The sequence below is a fragment of the Ilyonectria robusta genome (genome assembly GCF_021365365.1).
Source record: "Ilyonectria robusta strain PMI_751 chromosome Unknown BGZ61scaffold_40, whole genome shotgun sequence".
Lineage (NCBI taxonomy): Eukaryota > Fungi > Ascomycota > Sordariomycetes > Hypocreales > Nectriaceae > Ilyonectria > Ilyonectria robusta.
Window position 1 is genome coordinate 122,067 of NW_025764474.1, and position 26,571 is coordinate 148,637.

At 52.0% G+C, this 26,571-nt stretch overlaps 11 protein-coding genes across 11 annotated transcripts; 6 read left to right on the forward strand and 5 right to left on the reverse strand.

Annotated features, from left to right (window-relative positions):
* Positions 1-605: 605 nt before the first annotated feature.
* BGZ61DRAFT_370299 (amidase family protein) lies at positions 606-2,475 on the forward strand (the record flags this gene model as incomplete). Its single annotated transcript, XM_046242012.1, has 5 exons — positions 606-1,583; positions 1,631-1,757; positions 1,827-1,946; positions 2,004-2,210; positions 2,270-2,475. The coding sequence occupies 5 exons, from the start codon at positions 606-608 to the stop codon at positions 2,473-2,475; spliced, it is 1,638 nt and encodes a 545-aa protein (XP_046095762.1).
* Positions 2,476-2,948: 473 nt separating this feature from the next.
* BGZ61DRAFT_485760 (uncharacterized protein) lies at positions 2,949-4,435 on the forward strand (the record flags this gene model as incomplete). The annotated part of the gene is made up of 6 exons (XM_046249751.1): positions 2,949-3,054; positions 3,334-3,407; positions 3,453-3,599; positions 3,885-3,900; positions 3,968-4,042; positions 4,197-4,435. 6 exons carry the CDS (start codon positions 2,949-2,951, stop codon positions 4,433-4,435), a joined length of 657 nt encoding a protein of 218 aa, XP_046095763.1.
* A 596-nt stretch (positions 4,436-5,031) lies between these two features.
* Positions 5,032-5,613, reverse strand: BGZ61DRAFT_540131 (uncharacterized protein; the record flags this gene model as incomplete). Its single annotated transcript, XM_046254870.1, has 1 exon — positions 5,032-5,613. One exon carries the CDS (start codon positions 5,611-5,613, stop codon positions 5,032-5,034), a length of 582 nt encoding a protein of 193 aa, XP_046095764.1.
* BGZ61DRAFT_171026 (uncharacterized protein) lies at positions 5,557-6,992 on the reverse strand. The gene is made up of 4 exons (XM_046237590.1): positions 6,564-6,992; positions 6,287-6,485; positions 5,689-6,233; positions 5,557-5,627 (listed from the first exon to the last, which is right to left on the reverse strand). The coding sequence occupies exons 1-3, from the start codon at positions 6,858-6,860 to the stop codon at positions 5,707-5,709; spliced, it is 1,023 nt and encodes a 340-aa protein (XP_046095765.1). The 5' UTR covers positions 6,861-6,992; the 3' UTR covers positions 5,557-5,627; positions 5,689-5,706.
* A 1,243-nt stretch (positions 6,993-8,235) lies between these two features.
* Positions 8,236-11,890, forward strand: BGZ61DRAFT_465147 (uncharacterized protein). The gene has a single exon (XM_046247543.1). The coding sequence runs from the start codon at positions 8,691-8,693 to the stop codon at positions 11,430-11,432; it is 2,742 nt and encodes a 913-aa protein (XP_046095766.1). The 5' UTR covers positions 8,236-8,690; the 3' UTR covers positions 11,433-11,890.
* Positions 11,891-12,380: 490 nt separating this feature from the next.
* Positions 12,381-14,361, reverse strand: BGZ61DRAFT_171064 (uncharacterized protein). Its single transcript, XM_046237591.1, has 3 exons — positions 13,628-14,361; positions 12,702-13,566; positions 12,381-12,648 (listed from the first exon to the last, which is right to left on the reverse strand). Exons 1-3 carry the CDS (start codon positions 14,228-14,230, stop codon positions 12,578-12,580), a joined length of 1,539 nt encoding a protein of 512 aa, XP_046095767.1. The 5' UTR covers positions 14,231-14,361; the 3' UTR covers positions 12,381-12,577.
* A 781-nt stretch (positions 14,362-15,142) lies between these two features.
* Positions 15,143-16,246, forward strand: BGZ61DRAFT_485763 (endonuclease/exonuclease/phosphatase family protein; the record flags this gene model as incomplete). Its single annotated transcript, XM_046249752.1, has 2 exons — positions 15,143-15,177; positions 15,244-16,246. The coding sequence occupies 2 exons, from the start codon at positions 15,143-15,145 to the stop codon at positions 16,244-16,246; spliced, it is 1,038 nt and encodes a 345-aa protein (XP_046095768.1).
* A 386-nt stretch (positions 16,247-16,632) lies between these two features.
* BGZ61DRAFT_279537 (uncharacterized protein) lies at positions 16,633-17,181 on the reverse strand (the record flags this gene model as incomplete). The annotated part of the gene is made up of 1 exon (XM_046238439.1): positions 16,633-17,181. A coding segment is annotated over one exon (549 nt), but the record flags the coding sequence as incomplete, so codon positions are not given.
* A 1,869-nt stretch (positions 17,182-19,050) lies between these two features.
* Positions 19,051-20,175, reverse strand: BGZ61DRAFT_523489 (uncharacterized protein). Its single transcript, XM_046252590.1, has 2 exons — positions 19,949-20,175; positions 19,051-19,883 (listed from the first exon to the last, which is right to left on the reverse strand). Exons 1-2 carry the CDS (start codon positions 19,961-19,963, stop codon positions 19,221-19,223), a joined length of 678 nt encoding a protein of 225 aa, XP_046095770.1. The 5' UTR covers positions 19,964-20,175; the 3' UTR covers positions 19,051-19,220.
* Positions 20,176-22,046: 1,871 nt separating this feature from the next.
* On the forward strand, positions 22,047-23,820 carry BGZ61DRAFT_171084 (uncharacterized protein). Its single transcript, XM_046237592.1, has 2 exons — positions 22,047-22,760; positions 22,805-23,820. Exons 1-2 carry the CDS (start codon positions 22,400-22,402, stop codon positions 23,581-23,583), a joined length of 1,140 nt encoding a protein of 379 aa, XP_046095771.1. The 5' UTR covers positions 22,047-22,399; the 3' UTR covers positions 23,584-23,820.
* An 85-nt stretch (positions 23,821-23,905) lies between these two features.
* BGZ61DRAFT_566667 (uncharacterized protein) lies at positions 23,906-26,325 on the forward strand (the record flags this gene model as incomplete). The annotated part of the gene is made up of 8 exons (XM_046255935.1): positions 23,906-24,179; positions 24,616-24,732; positions 24,793-24,926; positions 25,450-25,606; positions 25,648-25,705; positions 25,745-25,844; positions 25,882-26,191; positions 26,231-26,325. Exons 1-8 carry the CDS (start codon positions 24,113-24,115, stop codon positions 26,323-26,325), a joined length of 1,038 nt encoding a protein of 345 aa, XP_046095772.1. The 5' UTR covers positions 23,906-24,112.
* Between the last annotated feature and the right edge of the window lie 246 nt (positions 26,326-26,571).

The window sequence follows — 26,571 nt, forward strand, 5'->3', positions numbered from 1 at the left end:
TAAGTGAAGTTTGGTGGTGATAATACAGGTTGTGGGAAGTTCGGTGGGTGGGTGGAGACTTTTGTCACATCACTGTAGGCAGAAAGCGGCCGCGGATGTCATGCTGGTCGATGCCTGGTTGCTTCATCATTTCATGGCATTGTCGGCGATGCCTGGGTCATACCTTACGTATGTCTCGTATGCAACTGGCTTGGGGCGGGCGTTGAGACGAGAAGCCTACGGCGCCCATCACACCCGATGCCATCCTGTCTCATCCATATATCCATGCGTTTCCTCACCGGCTGGCCGCCAACCGCCAGTCAGGCGCTTCAACACCCTACCTAGGTACCGTACCTAGGTCCCTACAGTTACACCACACCACTGGAAAGTGCGGCGTGGTTACGTCATTTGCACTCCCTGGGCCTGGGCCGTCAGCGTGCTCGAACCGTTAATCACCTTTTTGCCAGGTGTCTGTGTCTCACGAAATCCAAGACTTTTATTAATTTGAGAATCCCTCGTCGAGAATCAAATCCAAAGCCTTCCGCCTTTTCCTTCCTGCCAAACCCTCAAGAAGAAGAAGGAGAAGAAGAAAAATCCGCCCGCACGTCTGCACGGCTGCCTGCAACATGGTCGCGAATCGGCTCACTTGGACTTTGGCTTTGGTCGCTCTCATTGTTGCGACACTTTGGAGCTTGCCGTTGGGCAATACTTCCTTGCCACGGTCCGTGAATCTCCTCACGGCCACAGTCGGCGATCTTTCTGCCCTCTTGGGCTCTGGGGCCATTAGTAGCGCTCAACTCGTCGAAGAATGTCTTAGTCGCATTCAACGTCACGACAAGAATGGCCTTCGTTTGAACTCGGTCCTCAGCCTCGTTTCTCGCGACCAGCTTCGGTCTACCGCCACAGGCATTGACAGTGAGCGCCGTCACGGTGTCCAAGAAAGCGCTCTATTTGGCGTTCCGGTCCTGGTCAAGGACAACTTTGCGACAGACCCGTCACTCGGACTGCCTACCAGTGGGGGCGCCTATGCATTTGCTAATGTCACTACTAAGCACGATGCTACCGCAATCCATCAACTTCGTAAAGCCGGAGCCATCATTCTTGGCAAAACGAACCTTGATGAGTTTTGTGGCCTCAAGGGCGACAATCTAGGCTCCGGATGGTCTAAAGTAGGCGGATCGACACGCTCCGCCTATACTTTCGACTCCCCATGTGGATCTTCGGGTGGTTCTGCTGTTGCCGTCTCTGCCGGATTTGTGCCAGTCGCTCTAGGTACTGAGACCGCTGGCTCCGTTACTTGTCCTGCATCACACGCAGCTCTCTTCGGCTTCGTTGCCTCTAAAGACCTCGTCTCGAATCATGGTCTCTTTCCCGTTTCCACCTCCTTCGACAGACCCGGCATTCTAGCCAAGTCAACGGTTGACTTGGCTAGCGTTCTCGGCATCATAGCTCAACCCAACGAGCCATTGGCCCAAGATATCGCGAGCTCAAATTACAAGATTGCCGATGGTGCTGTTTGGGCCGACTTTCGCCTAGGTCGGGCTGACCCGGATTTCTTCGGCAAAGCTCATGGTTCATATCACGATAAGATTGGCGAGGTCAAGGTATGTGCCACGTTACCCTCAACAGCCATCTTCTCACCATCTTATAGATGTACAAAGCCGTATCAGAGGCTCTGCACCGGATGGAAACCCTGGGTGCGGTTGTTAATATGAACGCAAGTTTCCCGAGCGCTGGACTCATCCCACAAGCTTGGGAGAAGATGCAGCCCATAATGCGTAAGTAGCTCAGCAATACGCAAACGCTTTGCATCACAAGATTTTAGTGAGAGATTCACCATTATGAAGGTCGTGACATGAAGTCTAGTTTTGCCGATTTCTATCTCGAGGCCAACAGCGCCCCTGTCAAAAACTTGATCGAGTTAGTTGAGTACAACAAGGAACACTGGGCTGACTCCCTTCAGAAAGGTATGCAACATAGCGCACACAACTGAATGGATTCTATTAACCAGTGATTCCCTCCAGACGGCCTTCACTTTCCTCAGGGTCAAGAAGTTCTTGAGAAGAGCGCTGAAGAAGAAAGCATTGATGAAGCGGAATATGAGGGCATTATGAGCACGTTATACACCTGGGCTGTCACAGAAGGCATCGAGCATGCATTCAAAACACACCACGTCGACTTCCTGGTGACACCAGGTTGGTCATGGATAAGCATATACTCGACAATTGCAGGTGGGCAAGATGCTCATTTTCTTGACGTATTCAAGCTAATCAATCTCTGTCCTTCCCAGGTGCGCCCATGGGAACTGTTCCACTCGGCATATACCTTAATGGCCGACCATTTGGCCTAACATTTGTCGCTCGCAAAGGACAAGATGCTAAACTTCTCCAGCTGATGCAGTTGTACGAAAAGGCATTTCCTTCGAGGCGGATACCCAGTTCGATGAGCTCGAGATTGGCAAATTTGGATTTCCGACTCCGTGGCTATATCCTGTAGGCTGTATCACACTACGAGATAGCATTCCAGCTACAGGCGGATCCGTCCAATGGACCACGTCTTCCTAAGACTCTATATATCTAGCTTTTCTAGCTTCTAGGTTAAGACCAGCCTGCCCAGGGGATTTCCGAGATGCGGCTGAAGCTTCTGACCTCGACAGGCTACGCTGTCATCATGTAATTCACTTATAAGACTGACCCTACGACCTTCGTTTAAGCTAGATAATACTAGAGCTATCATGCTAGATTTCCATCGCCTGATGTGACATCCTGGAATATGCATAGCTGACCTGTGCTGTAACACTGGCGGCCTCCGGCAGCCTCCGAGGTCCGAGGCCAAAAGACTTGCTTGCCGAGAGTCTGAGACTTAGCATGAGACTGCTTTCCTAACAGCTGGTCTGGAAGACATTCGTAAGATAGGAAGAATAGCAAGAGCTTCACCCACGTATGATAATTTCCATCTTGCTAGATGCAATGTCGGATAACAATCGTGGTCATTTCCAATCCGTCTCTCGTTTCTGGCTTTGCCTTTGTAAAAGTTATGCCGTTTGGGTTGAAAAAGACAACCATGGACCGCCACGTAAGTGCAGGGTCGCCAATATTCGGAATCATGTCACTATTGGGCGATATAGATCTTGTGACGAAATTGAACCCGGAGCACTTCATAAGGCTCGGCGCCCCCCCGCGTGAATCTGATGCAAACGCACTTATAATTTCTTTGTGAAAACGAGGCAATTTGATATGGATTCATTTCATGCACAGTCGGTGCCCAATAGCTCAGCGGAAATACTGGCGTCACTATGCTACCTGAAGCGTGACCCTTTATATCTGATTGACAAACCATATGTGTGCCTCATAGATGTTAGCGGCATTTCCGACGCCGCGGCCACGGACATTGTCCCGACTGATGTCCCGAACATACCTATACGCGACGTACGCATGCTTACACTAACTGGACAGCCACTATTGACCAGACAGGGGTTTGAAGTTGCACTCTTGAATCCACGGCCCGACCCGAAGCGATTCGCAGACAGAGAGTGGGTCACTGGCGACTTTTACATGCGCGCGGGGGAGATAGTCCTGGAGAAGACGGGAGCGCGGGACGCACGCGTACTTGAACATCAGGTATGAATATAGAAGAATAGAAATAATGTGATTGGAAAAAGGGCATACTGATATTTCCACCACAAAAAGGTGCGATATCGTCACCCTGGCTTTGGGCGCGCCGACTTATGCGGCTCGCCTGGTTTGGATGTGCCTGTGAACCAGGTGCACAGTTGAAAAGCTTGATATTTCGTCATTGTGGTAGCATTGGGTAACAAATGTTTGAACTGTGGATAAAAACTGTGTTTTTTTGACCTTGTGCCGGCAACTTGCTCACCTTGAGGGAGCAGACAGAAGTTAGATTAGAACCAGGTGCACGCAGGTATGTATCACAACTCAATACGAACGAAAGAAAACCCACATGCCTGTGCTTGCTAATGCACTCACAGACCAGACCTCTGCTGCTGGGTGGGCACGGCTGAAGACGCTTTGGCCGGAGGTTGCTAGTGACCAGGTCGGCACAGGTAATCGCTTCGGAATTGTCAAGTATGATTGATGAGACTCACCTCTTTCAAAAGCCAATGTTGGCGTAGCTGACAAGAAAATCACCAAGTCTTTGGATACCGCTTGTGGAAAAAGTGACAGAATGGCCACTTGCCTTGTGTGACTCGCGTACAGTTCGGCATGATCGCGACTTTCAGAGTAGCAACGTTGTACCGGCGGACCGCATTGGCGAGAGTTACATGGCTTACCACCACCCCGAGCATAGCTGGTACTTCCTCAGCGAGCAGGCAGGAGACGAAGCATGGGTTTTTATGTCATGGGATTCCGATCCGCATGCGCCGCAACGTAAGTGCTCAGAACAAGAACTGCCGTCCAAGAAACAGGTTCAGAACCTAACAATCGCGTCTTGGTAGATGTACTACATACAGCCTTTGATACTGGCCCAGGGGAAGTTCCGCGCATGAGTTGCGAGTTTCGTGTATTCATAAGATATTAGAGAGGATTTCGAGCAACGCACAGAATTGAGTCTCATCCTAAGGGTGTTTGGACGGCATGACAGTTCTAGTAAATACCTGTGACTCAAAAAAATAAAACGAAATCAGAATCTTTAACTATCAGTGCGGGTAAAGAGTTTGGTTACCATGAGCTATTGAAGAAGAAATTGAAATGCGATGAGGTCGAAAAAGCATTGAGTTGCCAAGACTCCTGCAATTCCTGGAGCCTTTGGACGTGGGGAGCATGTTCAGCGCAAACGTCCCAGCGCCCGAATAGCGTATCCCCGGTGTCTTGGCTCTGAGGATGGCCCTTTCAATTACCTCAAGAGCAATGTCAAAGAACACTTGACGTTGCTCGTTTTTGATTGAATGTAGCATAGCCGTCTGAACAAGACGATGTATGCGTACTGTTTTACTGGACTGCATCTGCTCTATCAGTCCTCGACGCAATAAGTGTCGCATGGACTGCAACCATTTGGAACTTAAATCAGTCACGATACCAGTTAATTCTAGAGTTAATCGTACTGGACGGACGTAACCGTATCGGGAAAAAATCGCCGGAACCTGGGAGTGAGTTGTCGAATCTCTTTAGTAAATTGGCTCTGAATGCAGTCAGGGTCAAAGAAGGACAGAAGCGACAGGATGCTTAGGCTACCGCGATCAAGTTGATTGACCGAGGCTTCCCAAGTCTTGGACAGTGAAGAACTATATGGGACAACGGAGAGACCGCTTTCATCTGAGAGGATATCCCGTTCCTCGGCTTTGTTGGCTAGAAGAGTTACACATTCCTGAATGCTCGATCCGGATTCCCGAATGAAATTACCAATTTGGCGAATACCGAGGGGAAGGCCTCCCAGCTCTCTGAGAAGGGACTTAGCAGCGCGCTGCTCGAGAGGATCGCCGAGGTCCGAATACGGAAGTGACTGGAAAAGAAACTGAGCTGAATCGTCATTGTCGAAAGAGGCGACGCGACATCCCGAGATACCAAGCCCGTATCGCGAGTCAGGGTCGCGACTAGTCAGAAGAATCGACCCACAACCAGTTTTAGGGACATAATCCTTCAAGGCGATATCATGCTCAACGTTGTCGAAAACCATGATCCAATTTCGGGCTACAATCGCCAGTGTGGTCAGTGACTCAATTATGCTTGGATAACTTCAAATACTGCTTACTGGTCTCTGAGAGAAAGGCTAAGACCTCTCTTTGATCAGCTTCGCATCTGCCTTGTCTTTGTGAACACCTAAATGAGCCGCAAAGTCTTTGAACCCGCGTTCGAGTTTGAGGACTTTATCAGCCTGGAACCAAGCAATGACATCGTACGCGTCCTTGTGTCGATGCACAAACTCAAGGGCGATGGAAGTTTTTCCAACGCCACCATCGCCATGCAAGGACAGCCAACGCAGGTTCGAACTTTTAGCTGCCGGGTCGAGCAAAGTGTCATAACAAACCCCGAGCTCTTGTGATCTTGCGAAAAATGTCGGATTCCGGTCATACGGGATCTGGTGACAAGGAAATTTGACGGTGTTTGTGTTTGGTTGCTGATCGCCGATAGAGGACTGATTTAGGACACTCATAACTTGCTCAAACCTCAACCCATCAAGTTCCATGTTGCATGCAACTGCCTCTACGTCGACAAACCGAGAGGCTTTCACGATTTGAGACCGGGCTGCCTGAAAACGTTTGCCATAGTTTTTCAGGACCGTATTGACCAGGATTTCTGGAATATCTACGTCAGCACAGACGTGCAATTTTGAAGTCGAGACTCTTGACTTAAAGTATTGCGATTGAAGAGGATTACGCAATCTATGCAAAACTGCGCAATCGCTTCGTACAGGTCTACTAGGGCACGGGTAAGTCTGTCGGCTTTATCGAACATGTTACGGTATGCTTCAAAGCGTGGCATCTGATTTGAGATGTCGACCAGTCCGTCGGCAACTTGTTCGGTGGCATTCTGGATGCGGTCTGATAACTGTGGAATAAACAATATGAGCACACGCGTCTATGGCGCACCTGGTAAGGCAGTGTAATGTGTGGACGCAAATGGTACCTCGAACAAAAACTTAATCGAGCCCCAGACCAGTGCGGCAATTTCGGGGTTTGCTTGTACCATGGAATCAATGATTGAGAAGAATTGTCGGATTGAGGAAAGGAAAGGTTCGATTTTTGCCAACGTCTTCGGGATAGTCGAGTTCATGAGCTTTCGGTTGCTAGATGAGATGCTTTCCTTTAATTCATCGTAGGAGTTGACCCGGAGGACGGCAGCCACATCTTTCGCTGGCAACCTCTTTAGACAACGGTTGTACGCTTCGCGCCAAAGGTCCGGGAGAGGTGGGTTGTTGTCCATCTGGCAGAAGATTGCTCGTTCTTACTAATACAGGTTGAATTCAGAACCTGCAGTAGGCTAGGTTGATATATTTTTCATTAAAGATGGATGTTCCTGTATAACGGATGTTCTAAAGCAACCAGGCTAAACAGATTTAGCGCCGGCGTGTTCCCTTGTGAGTATGCCATGTTAGAGAATGCCCGGGTCTAAATTAAGGAGCACACAGATGAAGATACTTGGACGTACAAGTACAAGAGAGGGAACTTGGTGGCACTTGGAGATATTAGAGGGGAGTGACACAGTACACTGGCTACTGCGGTCGATTTGCTGGAGACGGCGATGGTAGTTTGAGCCTTGGAGATGACGGTCTTAGCGCCCAGCCCTTGTTCAGTGGGGTATAGCCGTGATATAACTTGCAACGTTGGCATGTTCGACTGGGATGCTATTGGAGTGGTAGAGGTCTCTTGGCCAATTGGCAACGTCCACGACCTGAGCCTGCAGTGGGCTTATAAATGGCAAGATATTGGGCCGACACTTACCGCCAGCCTCACAATCCCTGCGGGCATTACTACTTTTCGTGGGTAACATGTTATATTTCCAGATAAGTAGGTCACATTGCACATTGCACATTGCACATTGACACTGACACCGCTGGTGCACTTTCAACTAGTGCCTGAAGGCGACCCGACGAGTGCGTCTTACCGACCCAGACAACCAGGATCATCCCATTGCGTTTCTTCAACAGCTGGCGGCTAGCCGGGCGGGTCCGGTGGTTGGCTGGTTGGCTGGTTGGCTCATCATTGGGCACGCATGGAGGAGCGCTGCAGCACCCTGGAGCCCTGGAGCCCTGGAGAGTCATACCACACCACTCACTCTCCCCACTGGACGAGCTCGACTCGTGTTAGGGCCGGCTCGTGGTTGGCCCTCAGCGCCGGTGGAACCCTTGTAAGCCCTGCGCCCCCCTGTATTCGTGGCTCTGCGACGCTGCACAGGCGGGTGTTGAAGGTTCCACAGGCGGCGACGACCTGTCCAGTGCTCACTGCTTGGCTGCTTCCGTCCCCTTCTACCTTGGACAGCTCACACGGGCGCGCTGTGCTGGCGGGTGCATGCACGTAGGTATGTAATATGTAACTAGTAACTGTAAACTTGTGCGCGGCGACACTTGTGTGTCTCAAAGAAGGATGGTGGATGGTGGATTGTGGATGGTGGATGCATGGCCACCTCATGACGACAAACTTGAACCTGGTAGTTACACATTCCTCAATCACAGTCTTTATCGTCGTCGTCATCGCCAGCTTCGCCATCTGCCGTCAAGAAGTGCGATTAAATGCTTCCTTCATTCGCCCTTCTCCTTCTCCTTCCCCGTCTCCCGCCTCCTCCGCAACTTATCCGGCCCCACCGCCATCGGACCCCGTCCCTTTAACCGATTCCATTTTATTATTATTATTCATTCCTGCTGGCTGGGGAGCTAGCAGCCACAAGGTAGCCTGAACCGGCGGCCACTTTACTGGGTCCCTGCCTAATTCGAGGTGGTCCCCTGGTGCGGTTTAGTGCCTGAACCGCGACCCGACCAGTGACCCAGCCCCAGACACGCAGCCCAGGGAAGGAAGGCACAAAGATCAAGCCTCATCGGTCTGGACGCTCCTTCCGACAACTAACTATCCCCTCACATCACGCCGCACCTCGGCTTTCGCACCAACTTCGCCTTCGACTCAACATTGCTATTCTTTCTTGCTCAACATCTCTGCCGGAGATACTCGCTGTCTTTCATTTGCCCCAGCCGCCTCCGCTACCGATCGACCGCGAACCGACTCCGACTCCGATTTCTTTCCCTCCGGCCCATGGTCCACCATGTCCTCCAAGGACCGTGACGTCGAGGTCCCAGTCGACGACCGGCCACGCGAAAAGGCCCGACGCTCCAAGTCTGAGCGCAAGGAACGCAAGGACCGAGATGGCGATCGAGACCGGGACCGGGACGGCGAGCGTCGTCACCACCGCTCTTCGCGCTCCTCGAAGAGCAAGCTCAGCGAAGGTAGTGAAACCTCGAGCCGTCGCCATCACCGCAAGCGCGACAAGGAGAGGGATGACCACCATGACCACCGCCGTCGCGAGCGGGCCGCCTCAACCAGCGACCTCACCCAATCTGATCTGACCCGGACCGCCTCCATGGTCGGCACCTCCCTACTCTCCTCCCGCATCTCCCTACCATACCCGAACTTCAGCAAAGCCCACAGCAAGGAAGCCGTCGAGAGTCGAGAGTCTCTTGCCGTGCCCAACCCCCTTAACCCCTTCTTGACCCCTAATACTACCGACATCGGAACCGGTAGCCTTGGCGGTGAAGATGTCACCCGGAAACCCTCCCCATCCAACGAACCCTCGGACCGGCCACCCAGCCCGCCGGAGACCGATCTCGACGCCGATAAGATGGGAGCCGAGGAGGCTGCGCGTCCTGGCGAGGAGACGCCAAAGGCCGAATCCCAGACAGCGGAGACTCCAAAGATCGAGACGCCAGACGAGGAAGCCCCGGCGGAAGAGGTGAAGAAAGACACACCTAAAAAGGATAAACCCAGGGACGAGACGCTGGACCGACCAAAGTCGAGAACCTCGACCCTCTCTCGATCTGCCTCCCACAACGAGGATCGCTCCAAAGTCAGCCGCAGATCTATGTCATCAAGCCAGGCGACCTACATCAAATCCTCGGCCAACCCCCGCGACAAGCTCCGGTCCGACTCGAGAGCCTCCTCCAGCTCATCTCGTGTCAAGCGAACGTCGTCGACCCGAAGTCGAAGGAGGCTCGAGCCTGAGGACATCGAATCCTCGCCCTCGAGTGTCCAGGGCTCATCCCCCAAGACACCTACTCAGGCACCACAATTTCCTCCCTCAAACCTCTACCCTGATGCCAAGCCCGGGACCCCTTCAGTACTCGATGTTGATGATTTCGATTCAAACTTGCACTCGAAAACGGCAACGCCTGCGTCTGGATTCGCTGCCGCTCCACCGCCTCCTCCCCCTCCGCCTGCTCTTGATATCCAGGATGCCCCGAGAGTGGATTACCTGTTGCAGAATGGTGGCCTCTCTTATCCTGCGCCCAAGAATTTCTTAGCAGTTCTGCCACGACAGAACGGCACACGGCCATCCAACCCACCCCTTGCTGGAGCAGAAACTCTCTTCGCCCCATTCTTCAACCTCCTCGACCAGTATAACGCAGTTCTGGGTAAGCAAGGTTCGATTGCCGTGGCCACCGGCCACCGCTCAGTCGCGCGGAGACTCCTCGACCGGCTCGAGAATGTCTTCTCTCGCGACCTCCCTCCCAATGGTTGCTCCTGTGTCATGTGTGAGACCGCCCATGAGATCCACCGAGGTCTAACTTGGGGAGATGTTCTGGAGTGGGTTAGCGGACGAATCGAGGTTCCTCAATGGCCCCCATTCGACCTTGCCGAGATTGGGACTAAGGCAGCCGAGATCTCCGCTGAGATTCCCGCGCGCCCTTCATCTCCTATCAAGCTGGACCCTGATATCGCGGAAGAGTTTAGGGAACACTATCTCCGCCAAACGAAGAAGGTCCGGTCTGCTGTTGACCGATGGCTCTCGAATACTGGAGAAACGCCGGTTCCCCCCCCTCAGGATGTCGACGATGAAACTTTGACCTTCGCCGTCTTGACCAGCCTTGACGCCGAGGACCGTCCATACTTCAATGCCCTCCTCAGTGGCTCAAGGGAGCTACGACCAGGAAACCGTGCTCCGACGCCAGCTCACCGACCGCGAAGTGACTTCCTCATCAAGACTGGACTCTCGCTGCAGCGACTCTACCGCCTACCGCAGGTCCCCCGCGACGCCGAGTCCGTAATGTATCTCATCAAGAATCCTCATACCCATGACTTGCTGGTCACCCTCTCCAATATCAACAGTTCGGAATGGGAAATTTTGATCTCGGGTCGATTCGACGGCTTCCTCTGGTCGGGTGCCGATGATGATTTCACCTCCGCTATGGAGTCAAGAGGAGCTACCCCGGCGAGCGGCTATTACCACACACGAACCATGAGCCCAGGGCCTCGCGGGCCTTCTGGGTTTGGATCAAGAAACACAACACCCTTCTCAGTTTACTCCAGGGGCACTACTCCCAACTCCTTCGTGAGCCTCCCATCCTCAGGGCTACCCGGCCGACAAGCAGTCTCGAACGACGAGGAGATGGAAATGGCGGCCATTGCCGAGATTGAGCGAGAGATCTACAAGGGTATGGAGTGCCTGGAGGATGCCTTCGAAAAGCTTCACCTCAGGGCAGAAGTAGTTCGAACGGCCCTCCGCCAGCGCGGTGCTGGCCTGATGCAGAACCTTCAGAATCGCCGCCGTATCGACGTCCTCCCTGGCCCTAGCTCTGGCAATTCGCAGGGCTCTGGGTACGAACGCCCTGCCTGGGCGGCGGGGAGTGAATGCGACCCCGCAAGTGACAGCGAGTGGGGATTCGATGAAGGAGATATTATGCCGGATGATTCGGCCAGCAACATCAGCAGCTCGAGGCACCGGCGGCCCAAGAGACGAACGGAGCGTCGAACCCCAGCACCCATCAATGAGGAAGATGAGGAAGAACGATAAACGCTCAGCTTGACTTATTACCGGACCGCAAGAGCAGGTCTTGACGAAACAACGACGGGGGAGAAGAAACCAGAATCTGATGAACAAGAGTATCTTATCTTATAGTTACGGGTATATTTTACGGAATCACGGCATAGAAATACTTGCAAGGAAGTCGTATTGCTCTGTTGGACGAAACCTTGTCGATGACGGCCACGTGTCGCACATGTTGGAAACATTACGGAGTTTGAAGCAAACTGTGTCGGATACCACTCGTGTACCTTTTGATGTACTTGTCTTTTTAATTTCCGAGTCTCTGTTCTTTGGAGGTCTTTTTTTCGCTTGCGTCCCTCTATTTTCCCCACGTGTTTTCTTGACTGGGGGCGTTTCTCTGTTGCCTGTCCATCCCGAGATCAGTTGAACTGATCAAGCAGGCTTTCTGAAGAATAAAACTGGAAAAAATGAAAAACGACGCAGATGTTTTGCAGTTGCAGCTGTTGTGCTTGGGTAGGGGTTTGGGATTTGCTGGGTGCATACACGGATGGAGTTTGAGGTCGATGATACCATCAAATAAAGAACGTCTGAAGTGATTGAGTAAAGACATTCTACGTTTGTGCTGGTCGCCGTGAAGTTGATGCACGTGGAGGCAATGAGGGACAGGCGGGGGCATTAATCGATGGACTTTATACTCCGTAATAAGCCCAATGTAATCCGTACATGTTCTTATATTACAGGGATGTCTTAAACGCAGATCCCACGTCCTTGCTGGCATTGATCCCTACCAATCCGATACAACAAGTCAACCACATCAGATCCCGTTTCGTTCCATCCAGTAGCAACCCGTCCGATGTGGCGCAACGTGCCCAAAACTCCGCAGTATCTAAATTTTCTCTGTCTGGTTTATACGGATGTTTCCAACTGTCCAAATGAGAGAAAGGCCAAACCCGCAAAATTCCCTTCAGGTTCATTGACTCCCCTCCATTGGCATTGTCGTTGATGTGCGATAAAAACTCCAGGTTTCGTCGAGCGGCCGTATAGTGAGTTCTTGATTAAAATGGCTAAACGCAAGGTGCGCGACTAATGAAGTGCCTCATGTGAGAGCTGCAGAGTCGCGGTCTATACATAGGAATGATTTGATGGCTAAGGGGTCCATTTCAGGGAACCACTCAGCTGTACATCGCCTCAAGGAGGTAGATGAAACCGAAGAGGAGGAAAGAGGCGGCACCACCGATAGTGACTGAAACAAGTTAGCCAAGGAACGTTAATTGGATCATAGAGATGCGAACTTACCAACTTTGAGACTGACACGCCCAGCAATGGCTCGGCCGCCAATGACAGCGATGCTAGTGCAGAGGAGATGTCCAACCGTGGCGCCAAGAGTGACCCACCAGTAATCCTGACCGGCAGCCATAGCGACAGTGGCGATCTGGCTTCTGTCACCCCATTCGCCCAGGAAAGTCATGACAAAGGTTTGGACCCAGGCCGGGCTCAGCAGCAGCGAGAGCAAGTTGTTCGTGCCCTGAAGCAGATTCGAAAGAGGGTTTGAGCCATCGGGAGCGCCACGGACAGGGGACTGCGAGGGGGATCGAGGAGGCGAGACCAATCGGTTGTTAGTCCTTGATCTTCTGCCGTTAAGTCCCATCTCAAGGGTGTAGGCGTCGACGGAGTCTCCTCGCTTCCGTCCCATCTCCTTTTCCTTCTCTGCGAGCTCCTGCTCGACCTCGTGCATCTCGGCCGAGACACCTTCGTTGGGGTCCATCTGGAGTCCCTCTCGCATCAATTTGGCACCAAAGACGAAGAATAGGATAGCAGCAAGGAAGCTAGTGAGGCGTTTGGGGATGAGGACTGGGACAGCGTGGCCCATGATGGCTGAGAGGATAGTCATGACGACCAGAGCGCCACCAGCAGCGGTGAAAACAACCATCCGGTCGTGCTTCATAGCCATGAGAGCAGCCACCAGGAAAGTCTTGTCTCCAATCTCGGAGAAGATGATCATGGTGAAGGAGAGGATGAAAGAGTGGAAGGGTTGGATGAGGCCCTCCTCCTCCTCGTGGCCAGTGGATGAGCTACCCTTGTTAAGGTCGAGATGGTCCTTGTTGGGGGAATCGTGGATAGGGGGCGATTGTTCCTTGGGCCTGTCAGGGAGGTCATCTGGCTTCTGTCACGGTGTCAGCAACTTCAACATTAAGTTGGTATAGAGCATGAATGTTTCTTACATCCAAACCAGTGAAGTCCGTGGTATCCTCCTTCTCAGTAGCTGCCTTGGGGATGTCCTTGCCCGCGTAGTCCTTGGAGGTTCGGATCTTCTCCTCTTCGCTGTGCGGCAAAGGGGGCGCTTCCTTTGGTGGCGGGGGTTGAGTGACAGCCTTTTCACCTGTACGGACTTCTTCAGCCTTCTTGGCCTTGGCCTTCTCGGTCATGCCGCCCTCGAGTCCAGTTGTGCCCTCTTGGGCGTGGTCGCGGTTCTTGTCAAACATGACACCATCGTTCGTCTCGGGGATCTTCTTGCCGTCGACAACGGTTGGATCGGCAGGGCGGCCTGAGAGGGGAGGCAGAGTCTTCTCGCCCATGTCGGTCGTCCGCTTCACGCCGTCGCTATCGACGAAGGGGCCGAGATGAGGTTTTCCATCTTTGCCGTCGACAGGCGCGTCCTTGGTGGGAACATCGTGTCGGTTGCCGCCGCTGCTGGGGGGCACAACGGGTTCGATGCTGTCAGGGGGCGCAACAGCGGGAATTGGGTCCTGTGGGAAGTTGAGGGCATTGGCAAGGACGGGGAGCAGGAGGAGGAGCAGCGACGACTGCGTGGCCTGGAGCTTCATGATGGGCGACGGAGGGGTTGTTGAGGTCGATGGGAGTGATTGGGAGGAGTTGCAAGCCCCAAACACTTGCTATCGGTAGTCGAGGGCGCTGGACGAGACGAGGCGATGCGACGCTGTGGCCGGGGAGTTGGACTGACGAAGTGTCGCGTGCGAAAGACGAAACGCTTCGCTGGGGGGTGGATGGCGATGACGAGGCCTGCTAAGCAAGAATTCGGTCGAGTCGGACAGGGTTTGTGACGTGACGGTGGTCGCAAAACGCAGCGTCAAGAAAGAAGACAAAGAGACGTGTCAAAAGGAAGGCAACGCAACGCAACGCCGCACAATGGGGATGGATGCTCGTTTCCGTAGGCGCACACTCGCAAAAAGTAAGACAAGACAGGACAAGGAGAGAGGATGGATGAAGATTCGGGGAGCGATGGTAGAGAGAGGGAGGGATAGAGGGAGGGATGTGTAGGAATGGGCTGGCTGGGATTGGATTGAAGGGTGGATTTAGGGGCAGTTCTGGCAGGGAAGGTCCGCCCGGGACTCGGTGGTGGCCTGCAGATGCCAGTGCTCTTACTACTCCGTCCTGGACTCGTACTAATTAGGTACGCACTTGCAAACCTGCAAATAAACCTGGGAAAATAATGTGGAGATGGGAGTGATTTCCCCGAAAAAGAAAGCCAATCTTTCCTCCTTTTCCCCAACAAACCTCCTTTGAAAGGTTGTCAGATCCAAGCCGCCACCACTGTGGCCAACCAGCCTGTGGCGACGTGGCCCCAGCCCAGTAGCGAAGCAAGAGCGTCAGCCACAGCCCATCTTACTCCCGCGCCACACCTCCGGGGTCACATCCGTGCCCTCGGTCCCATTTCTATTTTTACCCCGGCCTAACCAGACTGAACTCCACCACCTTAATGAGTAAATTACCCAGCAATGCGGCCTCCTCCCACGTCAACTGCGCTTCAGGGGTCAGTCTAATCATGCACACGTGCTTACATACGTGTTGATGGTATTCATACTAACGCGTCTCGCAGGCGATTCCTATCATCCTCTCCCGTCCACACTCCTTTGCCGCTTGGTGTTGTACCCGTTTTCCAGTCATGGAACCAATTCGACGCCTCTGCGCAGAGATGGGCGCCAGTCAACTCCAGTTCCCTGCCCAGTGGATCGCACGCACTCGACACTAGCTCGAACCTCGCACTTGTGACTTGGAACGTGGATGCAGGCACGCACTCGCCAGGATCTCGCATGTCCTCTATTTTATCGCATATTCTCAGCCAAACCCCAGCTCCCCATGTCGTCTTCCTCCAGGAAGTCTCGCGACCCGCCCTAGCAACCCTCTTACAGGATCCACGGTTGCAGCAAAATTGGCTCTCGAGTGAGGCAGACGAATCAAATTGGAGAGGGCACATTTTTATGACCATGATTATTCTATCCAAATCCCGCTTCGGTCACATCCACGGCTCATCCTCGCCAACTGCCCTTGGCCTTGGACCAGTGTGGAGAGTCAACTACCCGAGCCGTTTTGGGAGAGACGCGCTCTGTTGTGACATTCTCGATCCCTCAACCAATGTAGATCAAGGTTCTCGCATCCGTCTGGTCAATGTACATCTCGACTCCCTTGCCCGCCAGCCGTCTCGCCGCCCGCAGCAGTTGTCCATCATTGCCTCCATGCTCAAGATTGCCGGTCGGGGTCTCGTTGCAGGCGATTTCAACCCTGTGCTTCCAGAAGATGCGACCCTGGTGGAAGAAAACGAGCTCATTGACGCCTGGACGAGGTTACACGCCCAAGAACCTGGCTTCACCTGGGGGATTGACGGCACGCAAGCTTTTCCACCATATCGACTAGACAAGGTCGCCGTTACAGGGTTGGAACCAGAGGAGATGGAGGTGATGCACCCAGGTGTATTTTCTGGATCGGGGGACGCCAGCGCCGAACATGGAGAACCGGATTGGGGACCAGCGCCATGGAGCGATCATTCTGGTCTAAGGTGTTCCCTTCGCATCCGAGACGAACCGGGACCTAACCCTTCTTGAGGACCATTCACATAACCGCCATTCTCGCTACTTATTCTTACTCATTTCAAATTATTTCTCTTGGCATGATCTTATTCCGGGGGGTGGAATGACTTCAGCTTAATACAGGTGACTTTCAGAACCTAGCCCAAAATTCGTCAAGGTTTTCTTCATCAGATTCTATCTCCTGATAGTATACGTTTCCATCGGAAGGTGGCAGTCCTACTTCTTGTCCCAGGCGGACTAGTAGTGCATTAGCCATCAGACTTCACCATGGGAGTGAGAAATGGATTCTTACCTCGACGCCAGTACAATGCAGGGTCCTCTGGCTTGACGTCAGGCACCGGTGGTGTTATCACGACACGATCCTTGAGGGAACGCGTCAGATTCAGTCCCTCAATGATGTCAAATTCGTCCGAGTTTTCCCACGTCGACTTTAGCCATCCTTTGAAAACTCTCGGCCGTGAACGGTGCGGCTGAGGAACCCAACACAGGAATTCGTTACCGCATCCTCCCCACTGACGTAGATGAGGGCTGACTGGCCGGGTTGTAGTAGGTTTTGGATACTTCGAGTTCGGTCGACTGGTGACAACAGAGTGGTTCAGGTCGATCAAAAAGACTCGAGGCACCTGTGTCTCGAATGGCCCAACGAGCATGATGTTTCTTGGTGAGAAGTCCCGGTGGTGTACCCCATAGAATGCAAGTTTAGTTTCAATCTCCATGGCTCTGGCAAGAATATCTAGGCGCTGCTGAGGGGGGAAACTGGTGACTTGTTCTTTCTGGACAAGAGAGTACATATCGACGCCCTGGATCCATCCTATTAGGATCATACGCACTGGTCGGGTTTCGGAATCAAGCAGTGCCAGATCGAAGGTCCAAGAGCCATGGTAATTCGGGACAAGCTGGCCATCAACTTGAGCTTCCTTCAAGTCCCCATATGCAGCAGACTCGCGGGAATAGTGTAGATCTGCAAGCCAGGTAACATCAACTGGAGTCCCAGCATCAGTGTACGAGTAATAGAGAGGATCGTAGATCTTTGCAACGTAAACCTGATCCTCTTGATCAAGCCAGCAACGCACAACTTGCGATCCACGACCATCTCCGCAGGCTATTTCATCGAGGATATGCAGGTTGTGTGAGGTCGTGTCAGGATGAGGAGCCGTGTCGGCGGGTGGGTGCTGGAGACACCACTCACTCTGGGTGGCCTCTCGAATTGGTTGCGGAGGAGACTGCTGCCGCTCCTGTCCTTGGATGTATCCTACACTAAACGGCGGCGGGGGGACGTGCCGTCGGATGGAAATGTCCAGGCCACGGTGGTATGGAACCTCGGGTCGCCGCGGATCTCGGGGAGGCTTCCATAAACAATAGGGATCGCCATCTAAACGCCCACCTCCCATTTTGGGTTTATTACTGCTGCCCTTTGAAGAAGAGCAACAGAAGGAAGAAAGCAAAGTCAGATAGTCGGCGGTCCGATGATAGACGGTTTCAAAATAAAGAGTCGTGGCGAGTGATGGCTAAGGTATGGCTATGAAATGGACGAGTCGGTGGAGAGGTACGGTGCGTAAGTCACGTGAGAGTCACCCATTATGCCGTATATCAGTATTGCCGACTCCTTCGACACCTTGTTCCCATCTGAGGTCAACATCAGCGTCATTCCAAAAGCCCACATCTCCGGACCATTCAAGCTAGCGAGTTTGCAAAAGCATTGGTACCGCCCGGACAACCGTACGAAGTTTCTTTGAGAGCAAAATTCGACACGGAGAACGAGAGTTTGTTCCTAGACAACTCCCACATTCTACTCAAGCAAGCTGTCAACTACGCAAACCGCTATGCAACAAAATATGTTGCTTTCTTCGACTGGAATGTCTTAGCACTCCTCGTCTTAGAGGATCAACAATTCGGCGATGGTGGGGACTAGTGTCATGTCACCCTGGTCAATGATCGGAGCAAGATCAGGCGCGCTTTGCTTGGATTTCTTGAGAGAGCATATCGAGCATCCATAGGCGACGAACTTCCTCCACTCAACCTCTCAATGCCTCGAATGGCCACCAGAGGTACCGGGAGAGAGCGTGGATCAGGCAGGAGATAAAAAAATATATGTGTACCTAGGGTAGATTGATTCAGTGTGCCAGTGATTTTTAAAGAATATTGCTATTCGCACACATGACCACACTCTCAATCCTACCAAGACTTACCAAATTAATAAAACACTTTAGGAAGTAAAGACTAAGTTGCAGGATTTTCTTTTACTAATTGTACTTATTTATTTTATTCATTAGGTCTAATACAATAAGGTAGACGGGCATTTGGTAGTTCCTTAGGCTATATATGTGGTAGGCAGGGGGGTATGCGGTCCCGCATGGGACGTTCGTCTTTTTGTGACATCCTTAGCCTAGCCGAGGCTTTAGTGAAGAATTTTGTTATCTGTGTACGAACAGCTATACCATTTTTAAAATTACGCCTCTGCAGTACCCTATCCGTGGGCTCACATTCAATCCGGGAGTTTTTTGACCAGTTGAAACCCGAGTCGCCTGATGATGTTCAAAGACTCGTCCCACAGGAAACAGCAAAGGAGAGAACGAAGGTGCAGTGGGCTCATTCAATAACTCGTCTTCCGAAAGTGGTTAGCAAGCAAATGGTGCGTGCCAGGTTGGTTCGCTTCACAGTGGTGGTGCCGGGGTCCGGCGAGGTCAGTGTGCAGTTATGCAGCCTCACAGGCTGGCAAGGAGAAACATAGCGGGACTCATTTTGGATGCGAAACAGTGTGACACTGGGGGTACTTGATTGTGGTAGGATCGATCTGTGATTTTTAGTAGCATGAGTGATAAATTAATGAATGGTCTGTTTCAAATTCGACTACATAATTCAAGCTAGCTATATTGTGTTGTTGGTTGTTTTTGTTTTGGGATTTCCTAGGTAGGCCAAAGCCTTGCAGTAAGTAGTGTTTCTAACCATTCAACGGCCTCCAGTTCGCAGGACCATGAATCCCCAGACTCTAGAAGTAGTCATGAATAGTGACCACGTCAATCGTCCTGTTGGTGTGGATAGGAATCTGCGTCTCAATGTAGCCGTGGTGTTGGACCGAGTGATGCTGATATGCCTCGACCATTGCCATCGGGTTTCCGGAATAAATAGGCGGGACATGTGATTGAACAGGCGGCTGCAAGTGGACATTCGGACGTAAGGGGAGGGTCGCCTGCTCAAAAGAGACGGTCGAAATCTGAGGAGTGTTCGGCACAGCCTCAATGGCTAGGGCAATGGGAGGAAGAGTGGCAGGTTCTTCCAGGATCGGCTGCAATGAGGGCCAGGTCGAGTCGGCGTTTGGCACCCAAGCACTGTTAACAACTTCACCTCTGTCCTCCGACGAGTGAGGCCCAGTGAGAGACTCCATGGTCTCCCTCATGGACCGCAGTTGGTCCTCGTCTGGTCCAGCAGACTCACAAATGAGCAGCTCGGCAGAAGGGGATGGGATAGATAGACCCGCTTCCTCCATAAGTCTGCGGAACTCTCTGTGTTCTTCGGCGAGACTCCTGGCGGCTCGTCGAAGATCGCAGATTGCGTAAACTCTGTCGAGCTGGTGCTGAACAAACTGAACATAGTCCTTCTTTCTAGCCCTAGACCGTCGTTGATTATCTCTGATTCGGAGACGCTGCCGTTCCTAAGAGGGAAGAATTAGGAACAAGTGTCGTGCAGGTGTGACGGAATACAGTGGGTAATACATACTTGTGCGGCTGTCATGGTTTCGGAGCTTGGACAAGCTTGTTGCGTTGCAAAGGAAGCAGGTCGACAGCGTATGGGATCAGGGAAATATTCTGCAACTAGCTTTGGTGCAGAATGTCCCACGGTGAGGTCAGAGGATGAAGAGTAAATGAGTAGAGATCTGCGTCGAGGCAATGAACTTGGAAACGCAGCGAGCTATCTTAAGGGGAACGCTTCACGAAGCAAGACGGGGGGATCGCGGCGACTAGGTGCACGCACAGGCCAAGGCGGCAGGCTCCGAGTGTGGCCGAGCCTGGTCGAGTCTGGTGACCAACGAGACATATAATCTGGGCGTATGCACTGCTGCGGCCGTGTTTTGTTTCAATGTCGCAACATAGGCGCATGAGACTATGCTTTTTGTTTCTCAGACTATTGGCTTCATTCGGCGGCCGAGAGAGGCGCTGTCGATCAGACATCGGTGAGCGCGCGAGATGACACCTCTTAGTCTCAGCAGCCTGATTTCGTAAATTGAGGCGTTCGTGCCGCAGCTGTCCTAAGACCTCCCATGCATATGGGTCTAGTGTCCTCTCGTATACGGCATGTACAGTACGTACTGTACTTCCTCTCTGTCTTTCTTTCCGCTCCATCCACGCCAATTCTTTCCCTGCACTCCCTCCTCTCCCTCGCTGCCCTTCGCAGCCTGATCCGAAGAGAAAACAAGAAAATGACATGTCGCTCGGCAGTTGGGTATGAACCCCGCCCCATATCATTGGGACACAGCCGAGGCGTAAAATAGACGGAGTTGGGCGGAATGGCTAGATTTACGCAGTGTTTGGCCCCATGGCAGCAGATAGAACTTCCGTCGATGCACCAGATACACAAAACAGATACGGTAATGAATTCGCAATCTCGCACAATTAGCACTGGGATATCCATCTCTATATCTCACGTCAAAATTCCTTCCTGAGTTCCCAAGTGTAAATCCCCCCCGTCACGACCGCGGGGGATCTTGCAAACTGCCCGACGCCGCCCAGCGCCTCAACAAGCACGCAAATTACATATTTACTCTTGGGCCAAAAGCCTCCTCGGACAATCAAGTAGCGGTGTGTACCGTTCTGGTATAGCCCACGAAGATCTTTCAGCTCGAGAACTTGATGCTCGATGTAACGATAGACTCGATGATTCAGACCGAGTCGAGATGACTGGGCGGAGCCACCCGGAGTTCCTTTGCTATGGGCTCTTGCATTGTGACCAGACGCATCTCACGCTCGGTACTATTGGCATCGACCAGCCGTAAGCTAATCAGTTCGTTCGCCCTTGGGTCGCCTGTACAATAGCGCAGCCAGGAGCAAAAGCAAAGGTCTCACCGAAACCCCCACCGCATCTTGTCTAGCATTTAGAGGACACGCTCCCCCCCCTCCCACCGGATATTGGTTGGTTCAACAAGAATCGGATTGGAATTGGACCGGCGGTGCATACTGCCTGCATGAAAGGAGATATTGTTCCACGTAACTAGTTCTGTCAACATTTTACGTCACCAACAATCCCACCAGGCCACCCTCTCCAGACAGCCTGATAAACACATCCCTTTGAAATCACAAGTTTAGTCGGTAGATTCCTTGCAATCCTGCATATGCAGCCTGGAAGACCAGCAGTCACTTATCTAGGAAGGATATAAGCACGATTAAGTTATTTTTTCGCGTGTGATTGAAGCATACCCGGATGCGTGGCCACCCGCTCCCCAACCATTCACTTCCAGCGTACTCAACCCGCCAAAGATTGATTGAACCCTTCCACATCGTACATTCAACAATGACATGGAAATCAACGTTACTCTGCAGCCATAAAAAGATGCCGTGAATTTAGTACCGGCAACAGGGTGGTTTTGAGGAGCTGTTCGATTCAGATCGTGCCTGCTTCCTTAATTCATTCATCTGAGCAACCTTATTCCGATCGAGCTAATGGTGAGCTGGGATCCCGATCGTAGCGGGCGGAACGGTAGGCGACATTCCCATTGGGCCTAGCTCGGCCTCTCCACATTTCCGGCTCCGGCCCCGGGCCGCATTCCTGGCCGAATCCGAACTCCATTCTCCAGTTACTTACCCAGTTGCTCAATTGCTCAGTCGCCGAATTTCCCAGTTGCACCCATCTCTCTGCTCCTTCAAACGCGTGGGGGACGATCATGTAGCGGGTTGAAAGAGCGGTGTCGTGTCGTGCCGTGTGCTGCGCGCGCAAGAGGGCCATCTGCGGCCCTGGTTCGCCGCCACCACCCTCCTCGATGCTTCTTCTGCAGCCGAAATGCACATTTGGTTCCACAGAGCGTGGGTGATGATTACGCCGGCTGATGGCTAGGCCAAGGCCCCCGGTCGCCCTCTGTGCTCATAAGCAAGCAGCCTCTGCACAGTTGTGCGGAACTGTCCCCAGGTTCCTCGCTCTCTTGCGTACACAGTCCTTGGACCCAGCAATCGATCATTCATGTCTGGTACGCCCGAGCCAGTTGCCACCCCGGATCCTCAGCCCGTCGACGAAAGCGAGCCCGTTCCAACTCCTGACACCATCATTGACCCTCTAGGGCGATACCTCACTGTCGAAGAGTTGTCTGAAAGGGCACAGTCAGAGCTGGACAGGGCCTTGGATTCTGTCTCCATCCCCAGCGCCGTTTCGCGTGCCTTCCAACGCACGGGGTGCTGGACAAGGTACTCGTACTACCTTGCAACTACTCCCATCGAGGAATCCGTGTCCCAGCTATCGCCGGAAGCTCTGCAAGACGTCGTCGCCGAGGGGTCCGAAGTCCAACCCCTCTTCCTTCGCTCTGATCGTGGCCCTAAGCGCTGCAGTAAGTCGTCTTAGCCGCATTCCTGCCACAAGCTAACATTTCAGGACTGCTTCCATCCAACGACATCAACTTGCCCACTTCGCCAGAGTCGGTTTCCCCCGATCCGAATCCCCGTCTGCCAAAACGCACACGCCTCGAAGGCATGCAACGGAGCCCTAGTCTAGAACTAGACGAAACAGAGCTCCTTGAGTCGCAATTCGAAAGCACCGACGTCATCATGCAATCACTGGAAAGAGACCCTCCGGAAGCACTTGCTCGAGGAGGGACGAGCCAACCGGAAACTGACCTCGCTCACGAAGGGCCGACTTGGTTCGAAATTAACCAACCCTCTGAACGCAGGTCGCCGAAATCCAAGCATCTCCCGCGCGTCTTCCCGTTCTACATGTGTACTGCAATCGCCAAGGGGCCCGACAAGGCTATCGTCGCGGCGTTCTTCAAACCGCATAGAGATTTATATCAATTGGTTTTGGACATCAACGGAACAGAGGTGCAACACGTCGCCCAGGAGCTGTTCGGCGTCCACGTTCGGGGCATCCACGGAGGGCGATACATCACCCTGGACCATGGTCCATCGATGGACATCAACGTTACCACGACGCTCAAGGGGTCTCCAGACGTGGCTTGGGAGAAGCTGTTCGGGGAAACAGTAACCACAGCAATCCGGCAGAGCCAACAGCGCAAGAACGAGCTTTCGGCGGGTGTTGTTCTCTCGCAGTGTGTCTCCATGGAAATCTGGCGCGATATTGATTATCCGTGTCAGGTCACTCTTACAGTGGACGAGGAGTGTCTTGTCTCGGTAGTGCGACAGCTTTGGGAGACCTAGATCCATGTAGCTACGCCAGATCTTCCTGATCTCTCCTCCACTCACATTGGCTACTGTTGATGGACAAGCAACATGAGAGATATAGCTAGAGATCTACCAAGGATGGTGGAAATGGTCGCTTTTCCTTAGCCAAGCAAATTAAAAGCTACCCAGCCTTCTTCTGGCGGCCATTGCCCACTGTCTCTCATTCGCGTCCACGTCTTGTCGCCAGGCTCTTGTAGTAGGCATGGATGTCTCTCCATGGCATAGTCTTTCTGCGTTTGAAAACTCCAGCACAGATTTCAATCGCTGCAGCCACGCGCAGCGCAACACTCCCTGGGCACGCTTCCAGCGCGCCGCCAGATTTGAAGCTCTGCGCAAGACAGGGAGTGGATATTACATGTTGGATAATGAATTCTGCGCAACAAGTCCTGCACAATCGTCTCTGCACAAGACTGTACTCGTAGCGTAGCCTGCGCATAGGAGTCCTACAGCCCTGCGCAACAGTCTCTGTCTTGCCCAAGACATTTCTTACGCTCGATATTTGAAAATGCGGATAGGATACTTAATCCCGCGCAACGGTCCCTGCGCAATACCACTCGCGCAACCTATCCTGCGTGGGCCGTTTCGGTGCGCTGCGAAACCCCATGCAAGATATTTAAGACTGCCCATAAGCACTGTATAGGATGAGATACTGAGAGCCTTATGCCTCTAGGTGTCGAGAGATAACAGCAATAACAACGAAAAAGCGGTGATATAGAATATGCAGGGGATATTCTTAACTTGAGTATTTTAATATTCGCTTGGATTAACCTGGTTATTTTAAAATTAATAACTTTAAAGTCTATATAAAAAAAGTTTTATTTATTATTAATAAATAAATTAAAGTTATAAAGTATTATTAAATATAAAATATAAATAGTAAGTATATATTTAATATTAAAAAAATAGTAATTAAATTATAAAATTATTATATATTAATTTTCCTGCTGAAAATTAAATTTTAATTTTTAGTTAAAATAAAAAAATTTATACCTTTTTTATAATAAACAGAAAGGGGCTACCGGACTTGGTACAAGTTGCGGGCAGGCGCAACTGGCGATTGTATCCTCCCTTTAAAATGCCTGGAATGGGAGTATTATTTTCCTCAGTATCCCGTTCTTCCTGTTGGTCTGAACCCTGACGATTCCGATTTTGTGACGGCAAAATCGACCTAGCTGTCCTCTGAAGGGCACTGCAATATCCCCACATTCGAGCAGACCTTCCAGACGGCGGCGACAATCGGGCAACCAATATCAACCGTTCTTACATACAACCCGGATCTATCGCTCTTCGAGTGGTTTGGTAAGGATGACGGCCATCCTGTAGTCTTAAGATATGCATAAACATACGCCCTGTCTGCACGGTGGGCGGAGATCATCCCTCGAGCATCTCTGCTGGAATATACCATGAGTCAGGCGCCTTGGACAGCCCATCCTATCTCCGGTGAAGCTGCTGAAAATGCCATACCTATGGCAGTTGAGCTGGGAAACCTGACTGGTGAGGCAGCTCGATTCGATGGTGGGCAGCTGTCCTTGCACCAGGGGAGGGTTGGAAGGCAGCCATACTGTATGAGCGATGGCGATTCCTTTCGCCCTGGAGTGTCACAAAGGATTTCAATAAGGTGGAAATTCTCCTGACTGATTCTCTGACCTATAAACACCCTCATTCTCCGACCCCAGCATCCTTTCAAACGGCGTTGAAGTATATCGAGCATTACTCTACACTCCACCGAGCCAACTTACAGAACAGAGCAGCACTAGCTGCTGTACTACTTCTCTCCCTAGCTAAACTGGACAACAGATTGAACAGAAAATTTCTATTTCACGCACCCCGAGGGCTCTGTAGGCAATCGGCAGGCATAGAAACACCCCGAACCTCCTTTTTCGAGGAACACACCCTTGCCAGTTCGATAGGCTCCTGACTCTAAGCGCCAACAGTCGCAGAATGAAAACCGTTCTGGGCAGCATCTTTTATGAGTCCGGCGTGCCAGCCAACGCCTGCGGTGCGTGGCTTCAAGGCACCATGCCGTGCTGCAATCGAAAGGAAGCGAGGGCCTTCACGTCTTAGCTCACATGTTCTTTAATCGAAGCCCTCATATCTCGTATCTCTAGCTCGAAGGGGTTATCACAGGTGCGTACAGAGACTTTCTACGGAACACCTCCTGCCTCCTTGGTTTTAACAGAATTAACCTTCATAAGGCGGCCTGGACCGGTACCCTCATATCCTTCATTCAGGAGCCAGTATCTTCAATATATCACGATCTTAGGAGCTGAAAAGTGCCGCCTAATGTTTTTGACCCAAGAACCGCCCCGAGAATTCCCTCCAATGTATCCATATCCTCCTTTGGGAGACACCAAGATCAGGGACACCGGCCTTGGCGTTCAACTTCATGCGCGTTGTCAAGGCAATCATGGTCTCCAGTTCTTATCACTCACGTGGAATTGCGTTGGGGGCAGGAAGGACATAGAAACAACAGGACCCGTATCTGTAGTGTCCAGGGACTATATTGTTCGCACACCGCAGCACGAGTTTATGGCCGTTGAAGTGGGCTATAAGTGGCTAGACCGAGAGAGGGATCTTTCCGCGGGTGTCATTCGCAATCTGTTCACCTGAATGCGAGACATAGATAGTTTCACTGTTACAGAGCGACACATTTATTGTTACGAATGGATTAACACTTTCGATTCGGACGACGAGAGTGTCCATCCGTCTAAACATTGACGCTCGAATGGGTTCTTGAATGGCAAGTGCCATGATCAGACGTTGCAACTCAGGATGAGAGTACCCAAAGTCGCTATCATGCAATGCCCGGTGCTCCAGTAGATCGTTTGACGGATAAATGAGCGTTACCGGAGGGTGAGGAGGATGCTCATCCTGGTAGGATACCAACGATAGAAGAGGCTGGCCTGATACTCCAGCTTGTTCAGAACTGATACGTCATTGCTCTCTGCTTACTCGATGCGTCCT

Bases quoted from the DNA above. Each gene is read 5' to 3' on its own strand.
- BGZ61DRAFT_171026 (XM_046237590.1), bottom strand. From the start codon at position 6,860: ATGGACAACAACCCACCTCTCCCGGACCTTTGGCGCGAAGCGTACAAC. The intron at 6,486-6,563 runs GTACCATTTGCG...TTTATTCCACAG, and splicing joins CGATTAAGTTTTTGTTCGAG to TTATCAGACCGCATCCAGAA. The intron at 6,234-6,286 runs GTCAAGAGTCTC...TAGATATTCCAG, and splicing joins CTTCAATCGCAATACTTTAA to AAATCCTGGTCAATACGGTC.
- BGZ61DRAFT_465147 (XM_046247543.1), top strand. From the start codon at position 8,691: ATGTCCTCCAAGGACCGTGACGTCGAGGTCCCAGTCGACGACCGGCCA.
- BGZ61DRAFT_171064 (XM_046237591.1), bottom strand. From the start codon at position 14,230: ATGAAGCTCCAGGCCACGCAGTCGTCGCTGCTCCTCCTCCTGCTCCCC. The intron at 13,567-13,627 runs GTAAGAAACATT...CCGTGACAGAAG, and splicing joins CGGACTTCACTGGTTTGGAT to CCAGATGACCTCCCTGACAG. The intron at 12,649-12,701 runs GTAAGTTCGCAT...AACTTGTTTCAG, and splicing joins GCGTGTCAGTCTCAAAGTTG to TCACTATCGGTGGTGCCGCC.
- BGZ61DRAFT_171084 (XM_046237592.1), top strand. From the start codon at position 22,400: ATGTCTGGTACGCCCGAGCCAGTTGCCACCCCGGATCCTCAGCCCGTC. The intron at 22,761-22,804 runs GTAAGTCGTCTT...CTAACATTTCAG, and splicing joins TCGTGGCCCTAAGCGCTGCA to GACTGCTTCCATCCAACGAC.